The sequence below is a fragment of a genome, unplaced genomic scaffold, assembly GCF_019419815.1.
Source record: "Pyrus x bretschneideri cultivar Hongxiangsu unplaced genomic scaffold, Pyrus_bretschneideri_v1 Contig15, whole genome shotgun sequence".
NCBI classification, from domain to species: domain Eukaryota; kingdom Viridiplantae; phylum Streptophyta; class Magnoliopsida; order Rosales; family Rosaceae; genus Pyrus; species Pyrus x bretschneideri.
In genome coordinates this window covers 7,039,764-7,063,822 of record NW_025999446.1, presented here as the reverse complement: position 1 = coordinate 7,063,822, position 24,059 = coordinate 7,039,764, and the positions used below count along the sequence as shown (strand labels likewise).

The 24,059-nt window shown below is 39.1% G+C and overlaps 2 protein-coding genes across 2 annotated transcripts; one reads left to right on the top strand and one right to left on the bottom strand.

Annotated features, from left to right (window-relative positions):
• The first annotated feature begins 1,516 nt into the window (after positions 1 to 1,516).
• Positions 1,517 to 4,132, top strand: LOC103952465 (hydroxyproline O-arabinosyltransferase 1). Its single transcript, XM_009364049.3, has 8 exons — positions 1,517 to 1,939; positions 2,332 to 2,399; positions 2,506 to 2,707; positions 2,799 to 2,896; positions 3,007 to 3,076; positions 3,254 to 3,325; positions 3,460 to 3,573; positions 3,694 to 4,132. Exons 1-8 carry the CDS (start codon positions 1,532 to 1,534, stop codon positions 3,751 to 3,753), a joined length of 1,092 nt encoding a protein of 363 aa, XP_009362324.1. The 5' UTR covers positions 1,517 to 1,531; the 3' UTR covers positions 3,754 to 4,132.
• A 646-nt stretch (positions 4,133 to 4,778) lies between these two features.
• Positions 4,779 to 7,393, bottom strand: LOC103952466 (flotillin-like protein 4). Its single transcript, XM_048580513.1, has 2 exons — positions 6,452 to 7,393; positions 4,779 to 5,444 (listed from the first exon to the last, which is right to left on the bottom strand). The coding sequence occupies exons 1-2, from the start codon at positions 7,376 to 7,378 to the stop codon at positions 4,932 to 4,934; spliced, it is 1,440 nt and encodes a 479-aa protein (XP_048436470.1). The 5' UTR covers positions 7,379 to 7,393; the 3' UTR covers positions 4,779 to 4,931.
• Positions 7,394 to 24,059: the final 16,666 nt, after the last annotated feature.

The window sequence follows — 24,059 nt, the reverse complement described above, 5'->3', positions numbered from 1 at the left end:
AGCATGGTGCCATGCATCAACAGAAACCATTTATATTATTTTGACCAAATGGTGTCGTGCACCATTCAAATCCCTTTATATTTTTTTTCTAGGGTGCAGTCAACACCTTTTTTTTTTTTTTTTTTTTTCTTCTTCTCATGTGCCTTACCATTCCATCAATCCCCTTTTTCTATTATTTTCTTCCTTCTCTGTCTCTGTCAGTCTCGAAACGCAGGGCCAGCTGGGTAGTTATGGAGGCTGCCCAAATTCAATTCAATCCAAAAGGCTACTACAGACTGGCATTGTTCTTGCATGATCCAGGGAACATGGCATCATTAAGCAAGAACCTCTCTACAGAGACATAGATGATAGTGGGGTTGACGAAGGCAAAAGAGAGGGAGGCCTGTGTGGATTCATTCTTGCCATCACCATCTCAAACAACCAAGTATTCATGGGAGTTCTCAAGATCCGTCGAAAACAACGTGATCTGGGTTTCCAAGTCTGATGAGATTCTTCTGGATCTCTGGAAACCAGTTGTCAGGTACGAGTTTTCTCATCTCGTTACGACTTCAGGTCGTAAATTTCAATTCTCACTGGAATTTGGTGGGGTGCTTCTGGTGCAGTGGGAGAGACGAAAAATGGACATACCTTTTATTCTGTGAGATTTTAGATGACGGAGGTGAGAGGTAAATAGTGCTTCACCAGATTTATGGCGTTGTGCTTTCCACTGACATGAGAGCTTCTCGTGCTGATAACGTGTTGTAAAATCGACGATATGTGTACAGTGGAATAAATAAAACAAGACACAAAATTTACGAGGTTCTCTACAGTCAGTATGACTGGAGTACGTCCTCGAGCAGCAGTGGTGCTTTCATTATAATTTGAATAATATGAGTACAAAGATAACTCTATTTATTCTCTCCTCTCCTCTTCCTCTCTTTCTTTCTCTGCTCTCTATCCATTGCTAGCAGTCGGAGTGCTCTATTTATAGAGCAACTCCGTATTATTGTGACAAATGATCTCTACATATCAATATTCTACCAAGGTTTTCAATACTGTGGGCATTCATTACCCACTAGTATTTTCAATAGCATGGTTTTTGTAGCTACAAAACCACCAACTTCCTTCTGATTCGGTGCCTGTGAGTGTTTTTGCAGCTAACGTCATTGATGTTACATGTTTAAGTAGAGGTTGACACGTGTCTAAACATTAGAGGTGGGTATATTTTTGATACAAAATATGGGTACAAAGGATAGGAAGGCCAACCATTGCTAATGCTAGCAAAAATAGTCGTCATTAACACCTCGTTTGATCAATAAATAGGTTGCTAAATGCATCTAGAAGTTGCTTAAGATCATAATTAACCTCTCCAAGTTTCTTTGATTAAACTAACCAACCAACCTAACATACTTAAGGCCCAGGCCCAAAACATTTAGGCAAAATCTAAATGAAATGTCCAGCCACCACCTTGACCTGCTCTACTGGGATGAGCTCACAGACGACTTTCTCCAGTCGCCATTTTTAGTGAGAGAGAGCTTTACGGAGAGGAAAAATGGGTTGTGGGAATTTCTTCTTCACCGTACTCGTGACCTTCTCCGTGGCTCTGATCACATACAACATCATCATCTCAGCCAATTCACCACTCCAGCAGGACCTCCCCGGTCCGTCGAGATCATCATCGTCGATTGCAGTGGACCCCATCATCCAGATGCCAATGCACAGATCGCGAGGCAAATCGGGGAGCTCCAAGCGACTGTTCCACACGGCGGTGACAGCCTCCGACTCCGTCTACAACACGTGGCAGTGCAGGATCATGTACTACTGGTTCAAGAAGTTTCAGAACGAACCCGGCTCGGAGATGGGCGGGTTCACTAGGATCTTGCACAATGGGAAGCCGGACAAGTACATGGATGAAATTCCTACTTTTATTGCTCAGCCTTTGCCTTCTGGAATGGATCGGGTTGGTGGGCTTTTCTCTTAAAATTTTGATTAATCTGTATATGTTTATCTGCTTTTTTTGGAAGCTGGTAATTGGATTTAGCTTAATTTTGGACTTTTCCTCTGTGTTTGGGAGATGGGTTTTTGTTATTTTTGTGTGTAGAATTTTGGGTTGATCATAAAAAATGCAAATGGAGAAATTAGATTTTGATTGCTTTTAGGGACATTGCTAATATAGTGATGCAGAATTTACTTTCATGATTAAATTATGCAATCTAGAAGTTGTAAATTACGGAACCCGAAAGAAGTTAAGTTGATGAGATCTAATGCTGACACAGTATAAACCCGCTGTGACTGTCATTTTGCAAGAAATTACGTTGTAATAGTTTCTCACCGCGCATAGTGCAATCACAGGGTTATATTGTTCTCAACCGACCATGGGCATTTGTGCAATGGCTTCAGCAAGCAGACATCAAAGAAGAGTACGCACTATGCTTTACTTCATAGTTTCGGTACTTAATAAGTCGGTCATATTTGGTGTTTCTGTTGGGTTGACTTATATGTATGCTGTTCTTACTGTGTATGCAGTTACATACTGATGTCAGAGCCCGATCATGTAATTGTCAAGCCAATACCGAACTTGTCTATTGATGGGCTTGGAGCTGCATTTCCTTTCTTCTACATTGAACCGAAAAAGTACGAGTCAGTCCTCCGGAAATACTTCCCTGAGGACAAGGGACCAATAACTAAAATTGATCCCATTGGAAATTCTCCCGTCATCGTTGGGAAGGTATTAAACTTGTCATCTCTCCCAGTTATAACAACAGTTATCTTTAGGGTTATGGTGTTTTGACTTTTCTTTTTAAAATAAATCATATTAGGAATCTCTCAAGAAAATTGCTCCCACGTGGATGAATGTTTCTTTGGCAATGAAGAAGGATCCTGAGACAGATAAAGCTTTTGGTTGGGTTCTTGAAATGTGAGCTCTCACTAGTTAATTTAGTTCTTTGATGACGTTACAGCCGGTTAACTAAATTAGTTATCAGAACACTCCTTGACCTTATAAGTTAGTTTTGCATCATGATATAGGTATGCTTATGCTGTTGCATCTGCTCACCATGGGGTTGGTAATATCTTATACAAGGACTTCATGCTTCAGGTTTAGAACCCCTTTTCTTTCTTTGAATGTATAACTTTTCTCGATTGCAATTTATTACGTAATTTTGAATTTAGCCATTTGTTACCTTCTACAAGATTAATTGATTTGTTTACATATTTCATTATTTACTACTACCGTTTAACTTAGCAGCATTACTATTTTTCTGATGTATATCAGCCTCCGTGGGATAAAAAAATTGGCAAGAAGTTCATAATTCATTACACTTATGGATGTGACTATAATATGAAGGTAGTATGTTCGATAAGCTCTTGTATACTTTTATTTTATTTCTGACAGTTCGATTTACTGCCCAATACGTGTCTTCAGTTTTCAAATGAATACTTTCAGCTCTTTAATGTCTGGTTTTGATATTCTGATATCAGGGTGAACTAACATATGGGAAAATTGGAGAATGGAGATTTGATAAAAGGTCTTATGATACTGTCGCACCGCCTAGAAACCTTACTATGCCTCCACATGGTGTTCCAGAAAGTGTGGTATGTATCATCACCTAGTAGTAGTAGTGCTTCTGCATAATTGGTTACGCTAGCGAATAACATAACTGATATTGCTTTGCCCCTGCTTATTCCATCTTGTCTCGAAATTTAAACGTGTAGGTGACCCTGGTGAAAATGGTGAATGAAGCCACAGCAAACATTCCCAATTGGGGGGAATAGGTAAAAGAGCTGGTTGGAGCTGATGTAGACACTGAGTCTGTATATAACAAAGCTGCGCCGCCTTTTGGTACAGATGCCACTTACAGAAAAGTTGGTGAAAATTGCCATGTCTCGCTAATCAACTTGGGTTGCACACTATGTGTCATACACTTGAATTCAGTTGCTCGTATGACCAAATTATACAAATATGAACACGAATTCATTTTGTGAATGATTAAGTTACATGTATAGGTAATGCACGAGCTTGGACAGAGCCGTTGAGTCATTTGATGATCGAATACGAAAATGACTACATTTGCTTTCTCCTACCTATGAATTTATCTTTTGCGAACAAATGTTGGGATTTTCCCCTTGATTGGAATTGTGGGTTTCCCTTTGATTTTAAATCGTGTGGTGTGGATGTGGCTGCATAAACTTGATAACTCCTATGTTTTGGTTAACCGAAGTCCTCTTAACTTTTGATGTTGGTGAAAAACACAAAAGACAAATAAAAATAGCGATTCGTCCGCTTTGGAAAGATGAAAACGCCCTTAAGGAATCACGTTCGAATCCATCGTTCTTGTCATTTCGTTTTGTAAAACGTTATTGGACGGACCCTAAGAGATTAGTGTTTCTAGAATTTAGGGATTGTTTTCTTTTAAACAAAAGTAACATGTGTCAAGGTATGAGTTCATCCCACAAGAAAGGGATGCAAGTATTATCTAGAGAAATATTCTTCCAACCAAGGATTAGGGAGGTGCATTGTACAAGAGTTAAACTTCTCAAGTCAATTTATTACTTGGTATCCTGAATATGTCATTTGATATCAACAAATCGATGTTTTTTATATACATACATATGACTAGACAATTATCATTTGATTAACACTTTAGATAGACGATTTTCCATGAAGGCTAAAAAAAAATTCGATAATTAAATTTATATGATAAAAATACGTTGGTAGCAAAGTATTGACAAGGTGGTGCATCCTAGTGTGGTGTGTGGATGCAAGTAGCGTCCATATACCCCTAACAAAAAACTACATAAAATTTCCAAATATATTTCTCACATTTATTCCATTGCACATATATCCTCAATTTTACAACACACGTATTTTTATCACATTTATTTATCATGATACGCTCGGATAATTCTCATTCACAACACATGTAAAAGTACCCTCGGACTCAATTGAGAGTTTAGTTGCTAGAGTGGGAATTTTCCAAAGTGCCCATCCAAGCCGGAGGCGACATGCCGGTTTGTTCATGAACCGTCTTGAACAATGGTGGCAACATCTTGTAAACTCCGGCAACCTCCTTCATTGCCCCATTTGCACCACCATCACCACCCTCTCCCCCGCCATTTGTCCAAATGCTGATTTTCGGCTGAAGTCCGCGCATGGCCTCGGCATTGATCTTAGCAATTTCTTGAAACATGCCACTGTTGATCATCATAAAGTCTCTCATGGCTACATAGTTTCCTCCAACTGCATCCAAAAGGTGGCGTAGATATGCACCTTGAGCTTGTCCAAGGGCCATGAGTCCCTCAGCCTCTTTTTTCTTCGCATAAAATTCTCCGTCGGCAACTTGTTGACGTGCATAGAATTCTGCCTCCGCCAATGCCTTTTTGGCCTCTGCCTCTTTCTCCCTTTGGAAAAGAATTGCCTCTGAGGCTTTTTGTTTGTTGTATAACTCCCAATTTGCCTCTTGTACCTTTAATTTGTTTATGAACACTGTTGTTAGATAAAGCTTTGACACAATAACTTTACTAATCAACCAACCGTCGTCAATTAATTCCAAATCTATTTATATATGTGTGCGCGCGTGCGTGTGTGGATTTGGAACTAATGGATATAAGCAAAGGGAAGGATTATGTCCATCAACAAAAAATAGCTTTTGAAACTCCAATATGCATGGATTTGTTAGATGATGTGGGTTGAGACAGTGACAGAGTTAGAATTTCATGTTAGTGAACCTCTAACAAACTCTAAACCAAAACATCTAATAGATGAGTTACATATTCCAAAATCAAGTATCACCAACTCATATGTTGAGAAACTTCAAGACACATACTAAAGACAATTATATTGAGACTAATAAGAGAAACCAGACATCAATATTAATCATAGTCTAAGATATAGAGAATTAAGAGTAATGCTAGGGAGACTCAATTTAGAAACTAAAAGACATGGAAATTGATGATTAGTTTATTAGTTAAGCGTTAATGGACGTGCTCATTTCTATTGGTTTCACATCATTTAGTTTGCAATTTTAGTCTCCCTAGCATTACTCGAGAATTAAATAGAGATCTTATAAAGATTAATTACTACTTAGTTAACTTAATCGAGATTTGAGATAATTACTACTCCATTAACTTAATCGAGATTTGAGATTAATTATTGCTCAGTTTATTTTTTTGTCAAACGATAGATTTTGTTAGATTAGATGTTAGATTAGCTACTAGCGAGGTTCAAACTCATCCTGTCATGCAATGGCTCAACTCTTTTCTACCACTGTAGTAAAGAGTCACTACTCAATTAACTTAATCGAGATTTTAGAGTAGAAAGAAAAAGGCTAAGAAATTGTGAACTAACTAGAATAAAAAAAAAATCACTAAAGAAATTTTAGAATAAAAAAACGAGTAGCATATTTTATTTTTAAACGCAAAAAAAAAAAAAAAAAAAAATATATATATATATATATATATATATATTAGATACCTTTGTTTCATACTCAACGCTAGCCTTGCTCAAGAACTCAGCCTTTAGCTTCTCCGTCCTAGTCAAGGCATTCATCCTCTCAACCTCCGTCTGCAACTGGGCATCCCTCAATGCCACAGCCTTTGCGGCCTCCACCTCCGCCACCTGCGCCTCTTTCGCCCACCCGGCCTTCTTCTTGGCCAGCTCAGCATTTGCCTCAGCCACCTCAGCCTCCCTCACATTCTCATACACCTTCACCTCCGCCTTCACCTTAAGCTCCGCCATCCTCCCCTCCCCCTCCCTCTTCGTCCCATATATCTTCGTCTCTGCGTCAATCTTGGCCGCATACTGCAGCGTCTCGCCCTCCCTCATCTTCGACCCTATCTCCCCCTTCTTTCTTGCCTCCGCCACGTCAACCCTTGCCTGATTTGCCGCCTCCATCTGTGTTTTCTGCCCCAAGTAACTAAAATACTCATGCCCCGGCACATCCACCAACTGCTTGACATTTGCATTATAAATCAAAAGCCCAAACTGATTGAGTTCCAACTGAACCTTCTCAAACACCTCTTGCTTAAACTCTTTTGTCCCCTTAAACACCTCCTCCATGGTCATCGAGGCCGCGAGAACACGAGTCTCGCCCTCAATGATCCCCTGAACAAGCTCTTTCACGTGGCTAGAGAGCTTGTCATGGCGGGAAATGAGCTTGGCGTACTTGTGGAGACTCTGGATGTCATCGATGCGTGGGCCGATGGTGAAGACGGCGGGCAGCATGAAGGGGAGCTTTTCGGAGCTCATGGCTTGGACTTCGAAGGTATAGTTGACGGGGGACATGTCGAAGATTATGGAGGACTGGCCGGGGAGAATCCATGCCTTCTTTGCAAGCTTTATGTCGTCGATTCCGATCCCGGTGATCACCAGATACTCTGAAGGGTTTGCTACTTTATACATTTTTGTCCTTCTTTACTTGAGCAATGCAAGAGCTATGTTATATGAGGGAAAGCAACAAGGAGCATAGCTATATAGTAAACGATATGCAGAACTCATTTATCAAAAAATTGGGTTTAGGATAATTTATGTGTGTATAGTCAATGAACTCATTTATTAAAGATTGGGTTTATTGACCAAAAAAATTAAAAAACATAAAAAGATTGGGTTAACAAAAAAAGATTGGGTTTAGGATAATTTATGTAATAACTAGAGCTTAATTAGCAGCACGCGCATTATCTGAAAAAGTTGACATGTATCATAAAATTAATTAACAATAAGAGGAATAGCTCCATTTCTTGTAAGCCAATGCAAGATCCCTCCTCCCATCAACGTGTGATTCATTCTCAAGACGCTCCCCTCATGTGTAGCAAATGTTGAAGTCTAACATGTGAAAAACACAAGCCAGGTGATGTGGATCATGTGGGGCTGTTGGGCTTAACAGAAAGGACAACATGTTCTAATACTATGAAGAAATTGAAATTTCACCATAAAACAAATTAACAATACAAAAAATATTCCGATTTTTTATAAACTCATGCAAGATTCTTCTTTCCATTTTCTCAACAGTTTACTTTGAATTCTTTGTAATTTTTTTGTTTAAATATATAGATGTTTGGGGGATTGTGGGTGTCTCTGCTTGATAATGTCAATGGCAAAAAGTCAAAAATTTGGGCTGTCAATTTCAATATCGTACTTGCTCTTCCTTCTGTTCTTATCTTTTAAATTAATTTTCTTTAATTTTTAGTGTTTCCCTTCTCTTATCTATTTGAATTTGTCAACAGAGTCTTGACACATGTATTCCCTTCATAAGAGCTTTATTACGCGACATTGTACAGGACGGTAAAATTCCATCACCAAATTTTTCATCCTTAATTTAATTTATATATTTACAGCAGAATTGGAATTTAGCTTTTTGGGTTTTGTTAATGGTGCTTTTTAATGATGCGAGCTTGTTAATTATTCGAGCGACTTTTGTCCGCGACGATTTTATAATTTTTGAGTTTGTTTTCGTTAGTATACATGCAAATGCAGCTGGCAACCATTAGAAGAGGTACCGGACGGCTAAAACTGTGGTCCATCAAATTATTGAAGCGAAATATGTAGTTGTTTAAGTGACTTTTGTTCGTTATAATTGTCATTTTTGAACTCGTTATGGTTGTCATTTGGACATTGATGTTCTCTTCAAATGAGTGGATATATAAAATTGTAAAATTATGTGAGAGTTTTACGGTTTGAATTGTTGTGTTGTATTTTTCTCCAAATATAAAATATATATAAAAGTACAAAGATGTTTAGGTACATGAAATCCCTTAAAGGAAATTCTTATCAATTACAAATTTATAATAAATAGGAAAATTGACTTTACTCCAACGCTTTCCCTCATAATGGTGCATATATATCTCCTAGACGCAAAGCGGGCCACCGCCACTATTAATCCCAAAGCTTGTAAAATTAAAAAATGACGCCTACACATGCCTAGGTGTCCCTCTAGCCCACTTATGTGGCGACTCTCACTTAGACAAAAAATAAATAACTTTCATTTTGTATTTTATTTTTCATCAAATGTAGGAGACTTGTGGAATACTTAGATCGATGAACACTCATTACATGTTTGTTCCTCATGTTTTCAACAAGTTATAATACTTTATAATTTACATGTCATTCTATTTTGTAATTTATATACCACAGTATAGTATGTATGAAGTATAAGTAGACAATTTATTATATATGTTTAAATTTAAGTAAAAGTAAAAAAAAATCACCTAAGCCCGCTAAATGCATGACCTCTATCTATTGCCTGACTAATGCCTAGCGCATTTTAGAATCTTAACATTACAAATCCTAGGCCTGGCAATTCCTGACACGACCCGATAACCCGACACGACACGACACGAAATTAACAGGTGTTCAGGTCGACACGATAACGAATCGGGTCGTTATCGGGTAACCCGATAAGCACCTGTTAAGATAACGGGTTGATTCGGGTATACACGTGGGTAACACGATACACGATAAGCAGAATATTATTTTTATAATTTTATAACCTAAAAAAAATGCTGTAATAATTATATACATTAATTTAACAATTTTATACCCCTAAAAACTATAATAAATATATATATATTAAATTAACTATAAAGTCTATAATAATTATAATAATTATACCCCCAAAATATTAACTATCTATAATAATTATATAATTATATATATATATATATATATATTTAATTTTGAATTAAATTTTATAAAAACTATAGTAATTATTAATTAATATGCATGATGCATCCATTGATTTGATTCCATTCCATTCCTGCCACCCTTTTTGAAGAAAAATAGAGGGAAAATGAAAATGATAAGAAAAGTTGAAAATGAAACAAAAAAGTGAGGGAATTAGGGAAAGATGTTGGAGGGAAAAGTGAAAATTATAAGAAAAGTTGAAAAGGAAACAAAAAAGAGAGGGAAAAATGAAAATTAATAGAAGTGGTGAGAAATTTATTTATTTATTTATTTAAGTTATTAACTTTTTATCACACATATGACATATCTCACTATTTTTATAATGATACATGTGATATACTACTCCGTGTACCAGTCAATTATACGTACAAAATAAATAGATTTAAATCTACTTAATAAATAAATAAATATATATATGTATATATATATATATATACACCATTGGAACTTGATGAGATACGAATTCTTCGAAACTAATTTGAACGATCCCAACAGTCAAACTTGTTTGTATATGCTTTGAGATCACATCAGCAAAAAATCGCAAAAAATAAACATTCAGAGATAGTGTAATGTGACAAAACTTTTCGACGCTTATAAACGAAAAATCATGATTTAACGATTATTTTAACTCCGATTTTGATGATTTTTTACAGGTACATTCATTGATCCTATATGAATACAATGAATGAATTCGATCTTCAATTTAAAATATTTACACAAGTGGATACCACAAAATCTTATGTTATACTTAATGAAAGTATAAATAAACTCTTAAGTGTTAGTCAATCTATCGTTTTGATGGGATACGAATTCTCCAAAACTAATTTCAACGATCCAAACCGTCAAACTTGTTTGTATATGCTTGGAGATCACATCAACAAAAAATTACAAAAAACAAACATTCAGAGATCAAGTAACGGGACTGATGCGAGAATTATACGCACACAAATTAAACCCTCTTTTGTCAATTGTAGTAAGTATGTAAGTAGGGATCGTTCTGGACCGGGGATTAGGAGGGATTGTTAATCACTTGGATTTGACTTCAAAAACGTAAAAACAAGTTTAAAACACTATTTGATGCGAAGAATGCAAAACTAAAAATAAGAAAGATTAAGACTAAGACTTAAACAAAATATGGGGGGGGGGATTTAGGTTTGGACGAGATTAAACTAAAATGGATAGATTGCAAAGAAAACAAATTGTAAATACGAATTTGACGGAAATGAATGGATGGGAAGCTAGCTAAGGGGTTTATCTCCACACATGTTATACTTGCATACAAAACGATTTCTAATTACTTTTCAATAAACCATGAATTCTCAACACCCCGGGTTAATTAGGTCCGCTTAAATTAACCGTCAAGTTTTCCTTAAGTTAATGAATTGGATGATTGCATACGACAACCCAAAGCATTCCCCACAAGTTCCCTACATGAATTGCATAATAGAGATACAAGCAAGAATCATTAAGTTCTTTGAAAACTATAAGTGTTGACGAGGCATTCGTTACTATGATTGCATGAAACTTATGCCAAGAATTTATTTAACGCGATTGTTTATAAGCAACCTCCACTACTTGTGAATATAAGTTCATAACTAATAGGTGAAACTCACTTATATTCTAGCGTCATATTCATGCATGAAAATTAAGCGTGCACTCTCAATAAACATACATAAATAGGTTATCAATCAAATAGTTAAACAAATTGAATTCACAACTTATGAAACGCAATTAGAAGTAATCAAATCATATTGCAAGCATAAACATGTATTTCGAATCCCCCCCTAGCCAAGGGGGGTTTAGTTCCTCATACGTACAAGACAAAGAGAATTGAAATTAAACATTGGAATCGAGGAAAAGCAACACCTAAAAATTCCAACAACTCAAACTTGAATTGTATGAACGTTTAGGCACTCTTCTCCTCCTCTTCGTTGTAGCATAAGGTCTAAGGGATGTTGTTGGTGTGTTGAATGGATTGGGTAGTGTTTTAAGGGAATGGGGAGTGATGGAAATGGAGTGGAGGAGAGAATGATGCAGAAAATGGATGGGGAGCTCACGGCAACAAGGGGAAAATTGTGTTTGTGTTGTGGATGAAAAATGGAGAGTGAATTGAATGAATTGTATGAATGCAATGCATGGTTTTATAGGGAAGGAATGGATGGGAGAACATGTGAATGGCAGCTAGGAATGATTAAAGAAAGGAATGCATGTGTAATGACAACTAGATTGGTTGGTGGAAATCTGAAAATGCAAATGGGAATGCTGGAAATGCAAGGGTGGCCACGGCATGGGTGTGTTTGTGTGTTATGGCTGATTTGTTTGTTGGTTAAAGCTTGTGAGTGAATGATTAAAGATGCATGTGGATGAATTATACAATGGGAAAGTATGTGATTGACAACTAGGGTGAATGGTGGCTGCAATGATGAAGTGTGATGGCTGAAAATGGCAAGGGAAGGCACGGCTTTGGGGGAAGTTTTTGATTATTTAAAATGTGGATGCATGATGAAGAGTTAATAAATAATGCATGTAGGGTTAGGAAATAAAATCATAACTTAAAGGGGGGATGATTAAAGGATGTGGCTAGGTTGGAAAGGTGTGGAGGATGGATGGAATTAGGGGGAATGCACGGCAATGGTGGGGAGTTCTTTGGTGATGAATGCAATGATGAAGAGTGAATAAATAATGCATGTAGGGTTAGCTAGGTTGGCTTTGTTTGGGTGCATGTGGGTTGGAAATGATGAAGGAAATGCATGTGTTGATGAAATTGCATTTGGAAAGGTTGGAAAGTGGAAGGGAAAGGCACGGCAACAAGGAAGTGTTTGGGTGCATGTGGGTTGGAAATGGTGGTTTTGCATGTGAATTGATGGATTGTTTGATTGGGCTAGGGGTTTTGCATGGCTCAAAGGATTGTTTGATTGGGCTAGGCCCTTTGTTTTATGTCCTAAAGAGCATGCAAGGCTTCAATTTCGTCCATCCTCTTTGCTCCATGATTAAGCTATCCAATCCATGCCCAAAAATGCTCCAAATAGCCTCAAAATGCACTTTCTTGCTCCCTTTGCCATATGAACCTAAAAACACACGAAAATGGCTTAAACTACTAAAACAACTAGGAATTAACAATATAAATGCACGAAAACAAGCTAAGTAAGTCGCCCAATTATGCTCCTATCAAATTCCCCCACACTTAGCTTTTGCTAGTTCTCGAGCAAAACAGAAAAAAAAACAAAACAAAACGAAACGAAACGAAACAAAACAAGTAAAACACAAGCTAAACCTTCCAACAATCGTCTTAGGGATTTCCAATGCACACGACATGTTAAAAATCATCATTCCCACAGATTTTAGTCATCTTCACACTTAAGTACATTCTTAATCATAGTCACCACATACTATTTCACAATTAAGCATTTAAAACCATGTTTTGAATGTAGTAACATGCCTTAGAGAATTTGCTCAATTCCTCACAAGATATGCACTCAATTTTCACTCAGATTTTCTGACTACACACCCTACACTAAGTATATGTGAGAAGATTGATGTAAACATGAAAACGAACACTCACATATATGTATCACAAAGAAAGCAATTTCTGGAGTTAATAAGCTTGTTTAGATATGATCTCATGAATGGAATGCTACCACTTAGATGCGAGAACCAGTGACACCATATGCTCATACCAAGTTCAAACTCTACAAATTGAAATGCACAACACTCAAGATAGAAGACAAGGGTTGTAATGGGGCTTGGGGTGTTTGGCTAACAAAGAAGGGATATGGAAAACAAAAGTTCTTAAAGAAATAGTGAGCAAAGCATTCGAATCGACTTAGAATTCACTTTTGAATGCAGAAATCAACTTTTAATCTCAAAGGGAAGTTTCAAGCAATCAATTAGGGCCGAATTCAACGTTTTGGACCCTTCCTTCAACAAACAACACTTGAGAATACTTTTTCACATCTTTGCAACTCCCTTTTTTTTTTTTTTTTTTTTTTCTTTCTTTTCTTTCTTTTCTTTGCCGTGCCTCATTCAAGACTTTTGGCATACCCATATATCAAGAATCCTTCCCCCACACTTGTTTTCTGCAATGCAATGATCAAAAGGAATTCATCTTGAGTTATGCTTTTACTATGCTTCAAGAACAAAGGTATGGGTGGTCCTACTCTAGGTAGGTGAGGATAATTGTGGGTTAACAAAGAAAGTAGGCTACACAAGGCTCAACGGGGTTAAATCCTACAAAACAAATGAAATAGGGAAATATGGCAATTTGGCTTTGGTGGTGGTCACTACACAACTTCTTCTTGAATATGTGTTATGCAAATCAATAACATGCTTTGAATGAAATGGGCATGAGTTCTAGCATTTGGAACTATATGATGAAACGCCTTCTAAGTAGTAACCAAGCAAAGAATAATGAGATCATGCAACGACTTTGGAAAACAATAATGCACAGATTTTAACTCTCCAAATAACGTTTAGGCTCAAGCCTCACAAGGTTGTAGCGTTTGTTTGAATTCCTTCCTTCAAGCATGTTACAAAAACCAATTTTCCTTTTATGATTGCATGTGAAGTCATACATTATAACCATAACCAAGCATATACCAAGAGTAAATCAAACTTTTCTCCATGTTTATAACTCTTTTTAACAGTCATGCAATTAAAAACCAAATCCTCATCATTGTGTTGGAAGGTGACCTACGACACAAACACACAAAAACGACTCAAAACACTCTTTTTAGGCTTTTCAAAACATGTTTTTCAAATTTTTATGTGATTTTCGGAGTTATAAAAACAAAACATACTAAAACACTCTAAAACATCTTAAAAACAACAAAGAACAACATTTGAAGTTATGGGTGATAAAATCCCACGAATTTGCATCAAATATACTTAGTTACCCCCCCACACTTAAATCAAACATTGTCCTCAATGTTTCAAGCATAGACTCACACAAATAACAAACAAACAAACAAAACAACATCTGACAACCTAACATGGCATAAACAAAATCAACAAGAGAAGAGTTTAGGAACGCAAATCTGGAATTGGAGTGCTTTCTCGGCCTTCCTTTGTTGACTGCATGGGCATGATCTTGGTGATTCCACAGGCTTACTCTTGAACTGGGCTGAAGATTCTTTTGGTTTCCTCCAATCGTTGATTTTCCTTTTTGCTACTCTTGAACTGGGCAGCAGGATTCTTTTGGTCTTCCCCGAAGGTCTGAGCTTACTCCTTTTATCTGTTTCTTTGTTCAATCTCTCCAATTCGTATTGAAGAGGGTTAGAGGATAGCTCAGCATATGCAGTTGTTGCTTGTCTCCACATGCTTCAATGTATCATTTTCACTTGCCTCACTTGCTCCCCTTTGCAGAAGTGGTCCCTTCTCTGGAAGTGTATCAACCGTTGAAGATGACTACTCGAGAGCAACGCTAGGTAAGCAACCAGGGAATAGATTCCAGGTAGTTGGTTCCAGATCGGAAGACTGACTCCAAGTGCCGGCTGATTGCTTCTTTCACTTTGCCATGCAAGTAATAACAAAGACAAAGGAAAAGACAGGGAAAGAGCATGATATGAGATACTTTTGCTTTTGACCTTGATGATATGAGATACCTTTGCTTTTGAAGAAGCGGTGAATGTCTCCACATGCTTCGATCCACCGTTTCCTCTTGGCTCATCTGTGCTCCAGGCATCTAGTACCTTCTTTGGGGGATACATCCATGGTTGAAAATGTGTTCTCAAGAGAAGAAGAAAACTGAACATGTTTGAGAGGGTTGGTTGCAGCTACATTCTCGGCCGAGAAGGGAAGTCATGCGTTTTTGGGTGTATGCCTTGCCATGAATGTTGATGTATATAGGAATTGTAATGGCAAGTGGCAGTGCGGATGCGGCAGTGTCCTCCACGTGTCTTCAACTTTTTCAGAGAGCTTTTGACAAAATGGCACGCGTTTTCTGAAAAGCCGGGAGCTTTTGACAAAGTTGCACGCGTTTTCTGAAAAGCCGGTAGGTTTCGGCTTTGTCACCCACACTTGTCGGCAAAAGTGTGCAGCTGCTTTCTCGCCCTCCACGCGTCTTCTGAAAAGCCGGGATTGCGTCTGAAGAGCTGGCGATCTTTACGCCGAAAAATCCGGCTTTGAAGAGTGGTGTCTCTTCATTTTTGAATCGGTGAACGCCTCTCCTTTAATAGAGGTGATCGATCACTTCCAGCATGCACACTTTGAAGATTGCCCAAAAATCGTCTCCGGCCCGTCGAGATTTTTCTCCATCCAACCTTTCTCTTTTAACTTCTTGAACAATGGCTAGCTCATCTAACCCATCTAACCTTTGCTTAGATTTGAGTCTAAGCAGTGATCCGGTCGCGCCTCGTCAGGGTAAGGTATGGTGCCCGTCTTTCTTATCTTCTCATGGCCCTCTTACAGGTGAAGACTCTGTGATGACGGATGCAACAACAGCTACGATAGTAGCTCGGAACCTCCTCACTCCCAAAGATAGTCAGTTGCTTTCAGGACGGTCCGATGAGTTAGCCGTTCAAGAGTCCCTGGCTCTCAGTGTTCAGTGCGCTGGCTCTGTGTCCAACATGGGCCAACGCCTACTTGCTCGCTCCCGTCAGGTTGAATCATTGATGGCGGAGGTGGAGAGTCTTAAGCAAGAGATCAAACAGCTTAAGTACGAGAATCGAAGTTTGCACGTGCTTGCCAACAATTATTCGACAGGCATGAAGAGGAAGCTTGATGAGCTGCAAGAATCTGAAGGTCGAATTCAAAATGACCGTCAAAGGCTTGCGGCTTTCTTCCAGAGGCACCTCTTTCCTGCATCATCTAGCGTTCCACCAAGGATTGGGGCCTTGAATGATCTATCTTCGGTGCCTCCCGCTCCTATGCCTCTTGCTCCGATGCCTTCTGCTCCGATGCCTCCCGCTCCGAGAGTGTTGCCACGTAATGGGGCTTTACGTACACAACCTTTGTGAAGGCTTCATCTTTCTGCCATTTTTTTTTTTTTCACTTGTAATCTCTCGGAAATCAATGAACAAGCTTTGTTTTATTCACTGTATTGGGTTGCCTCCCAAGTAGCGCTTTCTTTTACGTCTTGCAGCCGGACGGTACCTCCGTTTAAGCTTGATTAGGTTCTACGGCATGGAGGGGTACCTCCTCCACGACATGCTCCTCAAACGTCTCGTAATAGGGCTTCAATCGATGCCCATTCACTTTGAATTCTTGCTGCGTCCTTGAACTTTTGATTTGCACTGCACCATGAGGGAAAACATTAGTGACAATAAAAGGACCAACCCACTTAGAACGTAACTTACCGGGGAATAATCGAAGACGAGAATTGAATAACAACACTTTCTGCCCGATTGAGAAGGTTTTGCCTCTAATCATCTTGTCATGGACGGCCTTGGTCTTCTCCTTGTAAATCCGGGCATTCTCATACGCTTCATGCCTAATCTCTTCAAGCTCGCTCAATTGTAGCTTCCTATGGTTTCCAGCCGCGTCCACATCCATATTGAAGGTCTTGACCGCCCAATGTGCCTTGTGCTCAAGCTCTACGGGTAGATGGCACGGCTTGCCATAGACTAGCCGAAATGGGGACATACCAATGGGCGTTTTGTACGCCGTTCGATAGGCCCATAGTGCATCCTCCAAGCGCAAGCTCCAATCTTTTCTATTCGGCCCAACGGTCTTTTCCAGGATTTGCTTGATTTCTCGATTTGAAACTTCGGCTTGGCCACTGGTTTGGGGGTGATAAGGTGTGGAAACCTTATGCATCACGTTGTACTTCTTGAGCAATGCTACAATGGTGCGGTTGCAAAAATGAGTCCCACCATCGCTTATGAGCACTCGAGGCATCCCAAATCTAGAGAAAATGTTAGATTTTACAAAGTCTGCAACAACTCTAGAATCGTTAGTTCGGGTGGCTTTAGCTTCCACCCACTTTGACACATAATCAACGGCAAGTAAAATGTACGTAAAACCAAAAGACATAGGGAATGGACCCATAAAATCAATACCCCAAACATCAAAGATTTCAACAACAAGGATTGGGGTTTGCGGCATTTGGTCTCTTTGGCCTATACTTCCGGTCTTTTGACATCTATCACATGTTAAGCAAAAAGCCCTAGCATCTCTAAACAATGTAGGCCAATAAAAACCACTTTCAAGAACCTTAAACGCTGTGCGTTGTGTGCCAAAGTGTCCACCACATGCATATGTATGGCAAAAACTCAAAATGGAATTAAATTCAGATTCATGCACATAACGATGCACAATTTGGTCCGGGCATATTTTCCACAAATAAGGGTCATCCCAAACATAAAAACGTGCATCCTTTTTTAATTTATCACGTTGAGCCTTGCTTAAGGTGTTAGGAACTTGCTTAGACACCAAAAAATTAACTAAATCAGCATACCAAGGGTTACTTACCTCAACGGACAGAAGTTGTTCATCCGGAAACGTTTCTAAAATGGGAAGGTCTTCTTCTTCACGCACCATTCGACTTAGGTGGTCAGCCACCACGTTCTCACTCCCTTTCTTGTCTCGAATTTCAATATCAAACTCTTGGAGAAGAAGCATCCATCTAATTAGCCTTGGTTTAGCCTCCTTTTTAGTGAATAAGTACCTAAGAGCTGCATGGTCAGAAAATACAATCACTTTAGTGCCAAGTAAATATGAACGAAACTTATCTAAAGCAAACACAACGGCAAGAAGTTCTTTTTCCGTGGTAGAATAGTTTAGTTGAGCATCATTCAAGGTCCTAGAAGCATAGTAGATGGCGTGGGATTGCTTATTCTTCCTTTGACCCAAAACAGCCCCTATTGCATAATCGGATGCATCACACATGAGCTCGAAAGGCAACGTCCAATCAGGTGGAAGGATGATAGGTGCCGTGGTAAGCTTGTTCTTGAGAAGTTTGAATGCCTTCTCACACTCCTCGTTGAACTCAAACGTCACTTCTTTTTGCAGGAGACGGCATAAGGGTTGTGCAATCTTGGAGAAATCTTTGATAAATCGCCTATAGAATCCTGCATGGCCAAGGAAAGAACGAACCTCTCTAACAGAAGTAGGAGAGGGTAAGTAACGTACAAGATCTATTTTAGACTTATCAACTTCAATTCCTTTTTCAGAGATGATATGACCCAAAACTATGCCTTGTTTAACCATAAAATGACATTTTTCCCAATTTAAAACAAGGTTAGTTTCCACGCATCTTTTCAAGATTAAAGTAAGATTATGCAAGCAATCATCAAATGAGTCCCCAAAGACACTAAAATCATCCATAAATACTTCAATTATCTTTTCAACATAATCTGAGAATATACTTACCATGCATCGTTGAAAAGTGGCTGGTGCATTGCATAAACCAAATGGACAAGTAAAGGTGGTCTTTTCTTGATCATCCGGCGCTATGACAATTTGATTATATCCCGAATAACCATCAAGAAAGCAATAAAAAGAATGACCGGCTAACCTTTCAAGCATTTGATCAATGAATGGCAAAGGGAAGTGATCTTTCCTTGTTGCGGTATTTAGCTTCCTGTAATCAATACAGACACGCCAACCTGTTTGGATACGGGTTGGCACAAGCTCATTCTCGGCATTCTTTACCACTGTCACTCCGGACTTCTTTGGAACACATTGCACCGGTGATACCCAACGGCTATCAGAGATCGGATAAATCACTCCACAATCAAGAAGTTTGATAATCTCCTTTTTCACAACTTCCATCATTGGAGGGTTGAGACGGTGCTGAGCCTCTCGAGTTGGTTTAACCCCCTCCTCTAGAAGTATGCGATGCATGCACGTAGTCGGGCTAATTCCCCTAATATCGGCCAAAGTCCACCCAATGGCCGTCTTGTGCTCTTTCAACACTCGGATCAACTTCTCCTCCTCTATGGCCGTGAGTGATGAGGAGACAATGACGGGCAATGTCTCGTTGTCTCCCAGAAAGACGTACTTTAAATGATCGGGCACTGGTTTAAGCTCAAGTACGGGTGCCTGAATCACTGAGGGTAACAACTTATTAGTGGAAACTGAAATTGAAATTGGGTTAGAAGGCTTACCATGGTGTTGAGGTAGTGACTCAAGGGCAGCCACTATCTCGGCCTCCTCCATACTTCTAGGCACGGCAAAACCAGATTTTTGCCCAATTCCTTGTGCAATTGTTGTTTCAAGTGTATCCCTCTCCAAAGAATCGAGAAAATCCTGCGCCAAATCATCAATTATATCAATAGAAAAGCAAGAATGATCGTCCTTAGGAAATTTAATACTTTCAGAAAGATTGAAGTCAATGACTTCCCCATCAAATTCCATCGTTAAAGTTCCTTTAAACACATCTATCTTGGTGCGGGCTGTTTTCATGAAGGGTCTCCCTAATAGAATCGGCAATGGGGTGGAATGGGGTGAATCCTCCATGTCAAGCACGTAGAAATCCGCTGGAAAAATCAAGTTACCAACCTGCACCAAAACATCTTCCAAAACACCCTTTGGATATGCATTAGAACGATCGGCTAATTGAATTATCACACCATCATTTTTAAGCTCACCTAAGTTCATAGATGTATAAATAGAGTATGGCATAACATTAATCGAAGCCCCTAAGTCTAACATGCATTGTTCAAACTTAGTATTACCAATAACGCACGGAATTGTAAAACTACCCGGATCTTTGCATTTAGGGGGTAATTTCCTTTGTAACACAGCAGAGACATTTTCACTTACTTGAACCACCTCTTTGTTCGAAATCCTTCTCCTTGTTGTACAAAGTTCTTTTAAAAACTTAGCATACCTCGGGACTTGCTTAATCGCATCAAGGAGCGGGATATTGACTTGAACTTTCCGAAAGGTCTCTAGAATGTCCTTCTCGGCTTCTTCCTTCTTTGATTGCCTAAACCTGCCAGGAAAGGGCACGTTTAGTGGAATAGAACTAGAAAAAGTCAAATTGGGACTTACCTTGGTGGTTTGGGATGGTTTAGGAGGTCTAGATGAATTTGGCAAGGTTTGGTCATCCTTGGCCGTGGGCTTTGCTCCCTGTGCTTCTTCTTGCAACAACTTGTCCTCCTCGTCTTGACTTGATTTTGGTGGTTGTGAGGTGGTTCCAACTTCCTTGCCACTTCTTAAGGTGATTGCATTGGCGGTTTCAAAGCCACCCTTTGGATTGACAATTGTTGAGCTTGGAAGCTTGCCTTGATCTCGGAATTGTCCCACAAACTCCGCAATCTGCCCTATTTGCTTCTCTAATTGGTCCACCCTTTGGTCTTGGTTTTGCATTACCTTGTTTTGATTTTCTTGTCCCTGAGACAGACTAGTAAGTAATTTAAGAACTGTAGCATTATCTAAAGACGTACCTTGATGGTTTTGGCTGGATTGTGGTTGGTTTTGGTCTTGGCTGTGGGTTCTGGTGTAAAACCCCGGGGGTTGTTGTCTAAAGCCTCCTTGTTGTTGAGGTTGTTGGGGCTCCCTCCACTTGAAGTTTGGATGGTCTCTCCAACCTGGATTGTACGTGTTGGAATATGGATCCTTCCTTGGTTGATTGTGGCTTGGAAATCCAATGGCATTTGCACTCTCCCATCCCCCATTCTCAATCAATTGTGGGCACGTGTCTGTAGGGTGTCCTTGCATGGAACATACGCCACAAGGAGCTACGGTTTTGACTTTTGGACCTTCCACCACCTGAGAAAGCAACGTAGTAAGGTTAGCCATTTGATTTTGAAGTTCGGTTATGGCACTTACCACGTTGACTTGGTGTTGCCGTGGGGGTTCTCTTTATCCAACACCTTCGTATTGTTGTGCATTATGTGCTCGGTTGGCAATTAGAACTTTTGCAGCCCACGGAGTTTTATCCACCAACGCACCTCCCGCCGAGGCATCAAGCATTTGGCGTTCCATGGGAAGGAGTCCTTCGTAGAAGTATTGAATGAGCAGCTCCTCCTTCATTTGATGATGTGGACAAGAAGCAACAAGTGATTTAAAACGTTCATAATAAGAAGGAAACGATTCACCTTGATTTTGTTGGATACCACTAATCCGTTTCCTCAAGAGAATGATTCTTGAAGTTGGGAAAAACTTCTCCAAGAAAGCTCTTTTCATACTATCCCAAGATGTAACCGTTCCGGGTGCTAATTCGAACAGCCAATCCTTCGCTTTTTCCAAAAGTGAGAATGGAAAAGCCTTCATCATCAGAATGTTCTCGTCGACATTTATGGGTGTCATGCTCGAACAAACAACCTCGAACTCCTTGAGATGTTTGTTGGGATCTTCCATGGAAAGCCCATGGTATTTCGGAATGTGGTGTAACAAGCTTGACTTCAACTCGAATTTATCAGTCTTGCCTTGGGCAGCCGTGGGGTATTGAATGCATAATGGTGCGGCATTGGCCAATCCCGAAGCGGAAAGCTCCTTGATTGTTCGGTTGTCTGCTGCCATGTCTTCTTCACCCACTGTTGTCTTGGGTTCTTCTTCGGATTCAGAAACGGACTCGGAACTTTCACTTGATTCGCTAGGTTCTGAGTTCTTTCTCTTTCGTCTCAATTCTCGCTCGAAATCGGCGTTAAAGCTCGAGATATGTTCACGAATCGGATGAGAACTCCGAGTCATAAACTAGTACCTAAAACAAGAAACAAAACAAGATTAAGAATTTGGAATAAATAAAAACAAAAGAAAATAAAACAATCCAAGAGATTAGCAAAGTTGCTAATCCCCGGCAACGGCGCCAAAATTTGATGCGAGAATTATACGCACACAAATTAAACCCTCTTTTTGTCAATTGTAGTAAGTATGTAAGTAGGGATCGTTCTGGACCGGGGATTAGGAGGGATTGTTAATCACTTGGATTTGACTTCAAAAACGTAAAAACAAGTTTAAAACACTATTTGATGCGAAGAATGCAAAACTAAAAATAAGAAAGATTAAGACTAAGACTTAAACAAAATATGGGGGGGGATTTAGGTTTGGACGAGATTAAACTAAAATGGATAGATTGCAAAGAAAACAAATTGTAAATACGAATTTGACGGAAATGAATGGATGGGAAGCTAGCTAAGGGGTTTATCTCCACACATGTTATACTTGCATACAAAACGATTTCTAATTGCTTTTCAATAAACCATGAATTCTCAACACCCCGAGTTAATTAGGTCCGCTTAAATTAACCGTCAAGTTTTCCTTAAGTTAATGAATTGGATGATTGCATACGACAACCCAAAGCATTCCCCACAAGTTCCCTACATGAATTGCATAATAGAGATACAAGCAAGAATCATTAAGTTCTTTGAAAACTATAAGTGTTGACGAGGCATTCGTTACTATGATTGCATGAAACTTATGCCAAGAATTTATTTAACGCGATTGTTTATAAGCAACCTCCACTACTTGTGAATATAAGTTCATAACTAATAGGTGAAACTCACTTATATTCTAGCGTCATATTCATGCATGAAAATTAAGCGTGCACTCTCAATAAACATACATAAATAGGTTATCAATCAAATAGTTAAACAAATTGAATTCACAACTTATGAAACGCAATTAGAAGTAATCAAATCATATTGCAAGCATAAACATGTATTTCGAATCCCCCCCTAGCCAAGGGGGGTTTAGTTCCTCATACGTACAAGACAAAGAGAATTGAAATTAAACATTGGAATCGAGGAAAAGCAACACCTAAAAATTCCAACAACTCAAACTTGAATTGTATGAACGTTTAGGCACTCTTCTCCTCCTCTTCGTTGTAGCATAAGGTCTAAGGGATGTTGTTGGTGTGTTGAATGGATTGGGTAGTGTTTTAAGGGAATGGGGAGTGATGGAAATGGAGTGGAGGAGAGAATGATGCAGAAAATGGATAGGGAGCTCACGGCAACAAGGGGAAAATTGTGTTTGTGTTGTGGATGAAAAATGGAGAGTGAATTGAATGAATTGTATGAATGCAATGCATGGTTTTATAGGGAAGGAATGGATGGGAGAACATGTGAATGGCAACTAGGAATGATTAAAGAAAGGAATGCATGTGTAATGACAACTAGATTGGTTGGTGGAAATCTGAAAATGCAAATGGGAATGCTGGAAATGCAAGGGTGGCCACGGCATGGGTGTGTTTGTGTGTTATGGCTGATTTGTTTGTTGGTTAAAGCTTGTGAGTGAATGATTAAAGATGCATGTGGATGAATTATACAATGGGAAAGTATGTGATTGACAACTAGGGTGAATGGTGGCTGCAATGATGAAGTGTGATGGCTGAAAATGGCAAGGGAAGGCACGGCTTTGGGGGAAGTTTTTGATTATTTAAAATGTGGATGCATGATGAAGAGTTAATAAATAATGCATGTAGGGTTAGGAAATAAAATCATAACTTAAAGGGGGGATGATTAAAGGATGTGGCTAGGTTGGAAAGGTGTGGAGGATGGATGGAATTAGGGGGAATGCACGG

What these genes read in the sequence shown, in the direction of transcription:
- LOC103952465 (XM_009364049.3), top strand. Translation starts at nt 1,532, where the DNA reads ATGGGTTGTGGGAATTTCTTCTTCACCGTACTCGTGACCTTCTCCGTG. An exon ending in TTTGGTTGGGTTCTTGAAAT is followed by an intron (nt 2,897 to 3,006) that starts GTGAGCTCTCAC and finishes ATCATGATATAG; the next exon opens with GTATGCTTATGCTGTTGCAT. An exon ending in ACAAGGACTTCATGCTTCAG is followed by an intron (nt 3,077 to 3,253) that starts GTTTAGAACCCC and finishes GATGTATATCAG; the next exon opens with CCTCCGTGGGATAAAAAAAT.
- LOC103952466 (XM_048580513.1), bottom strand. Translation starts at nt 7,378, where the DNA reads ATGTATAAAGTAGCAAACCCTTCAGAGTATCTGGTGATCACCGGGATC. An exon ending in GCGTTGAGTATGAAACAAAG is followed by an intron (nt 5,445 to 6,451) that starts GTATCTAATATA and finishes AACAAATTAAAG; the next exon opens with GTACAAGAGGCAAATTGGGA.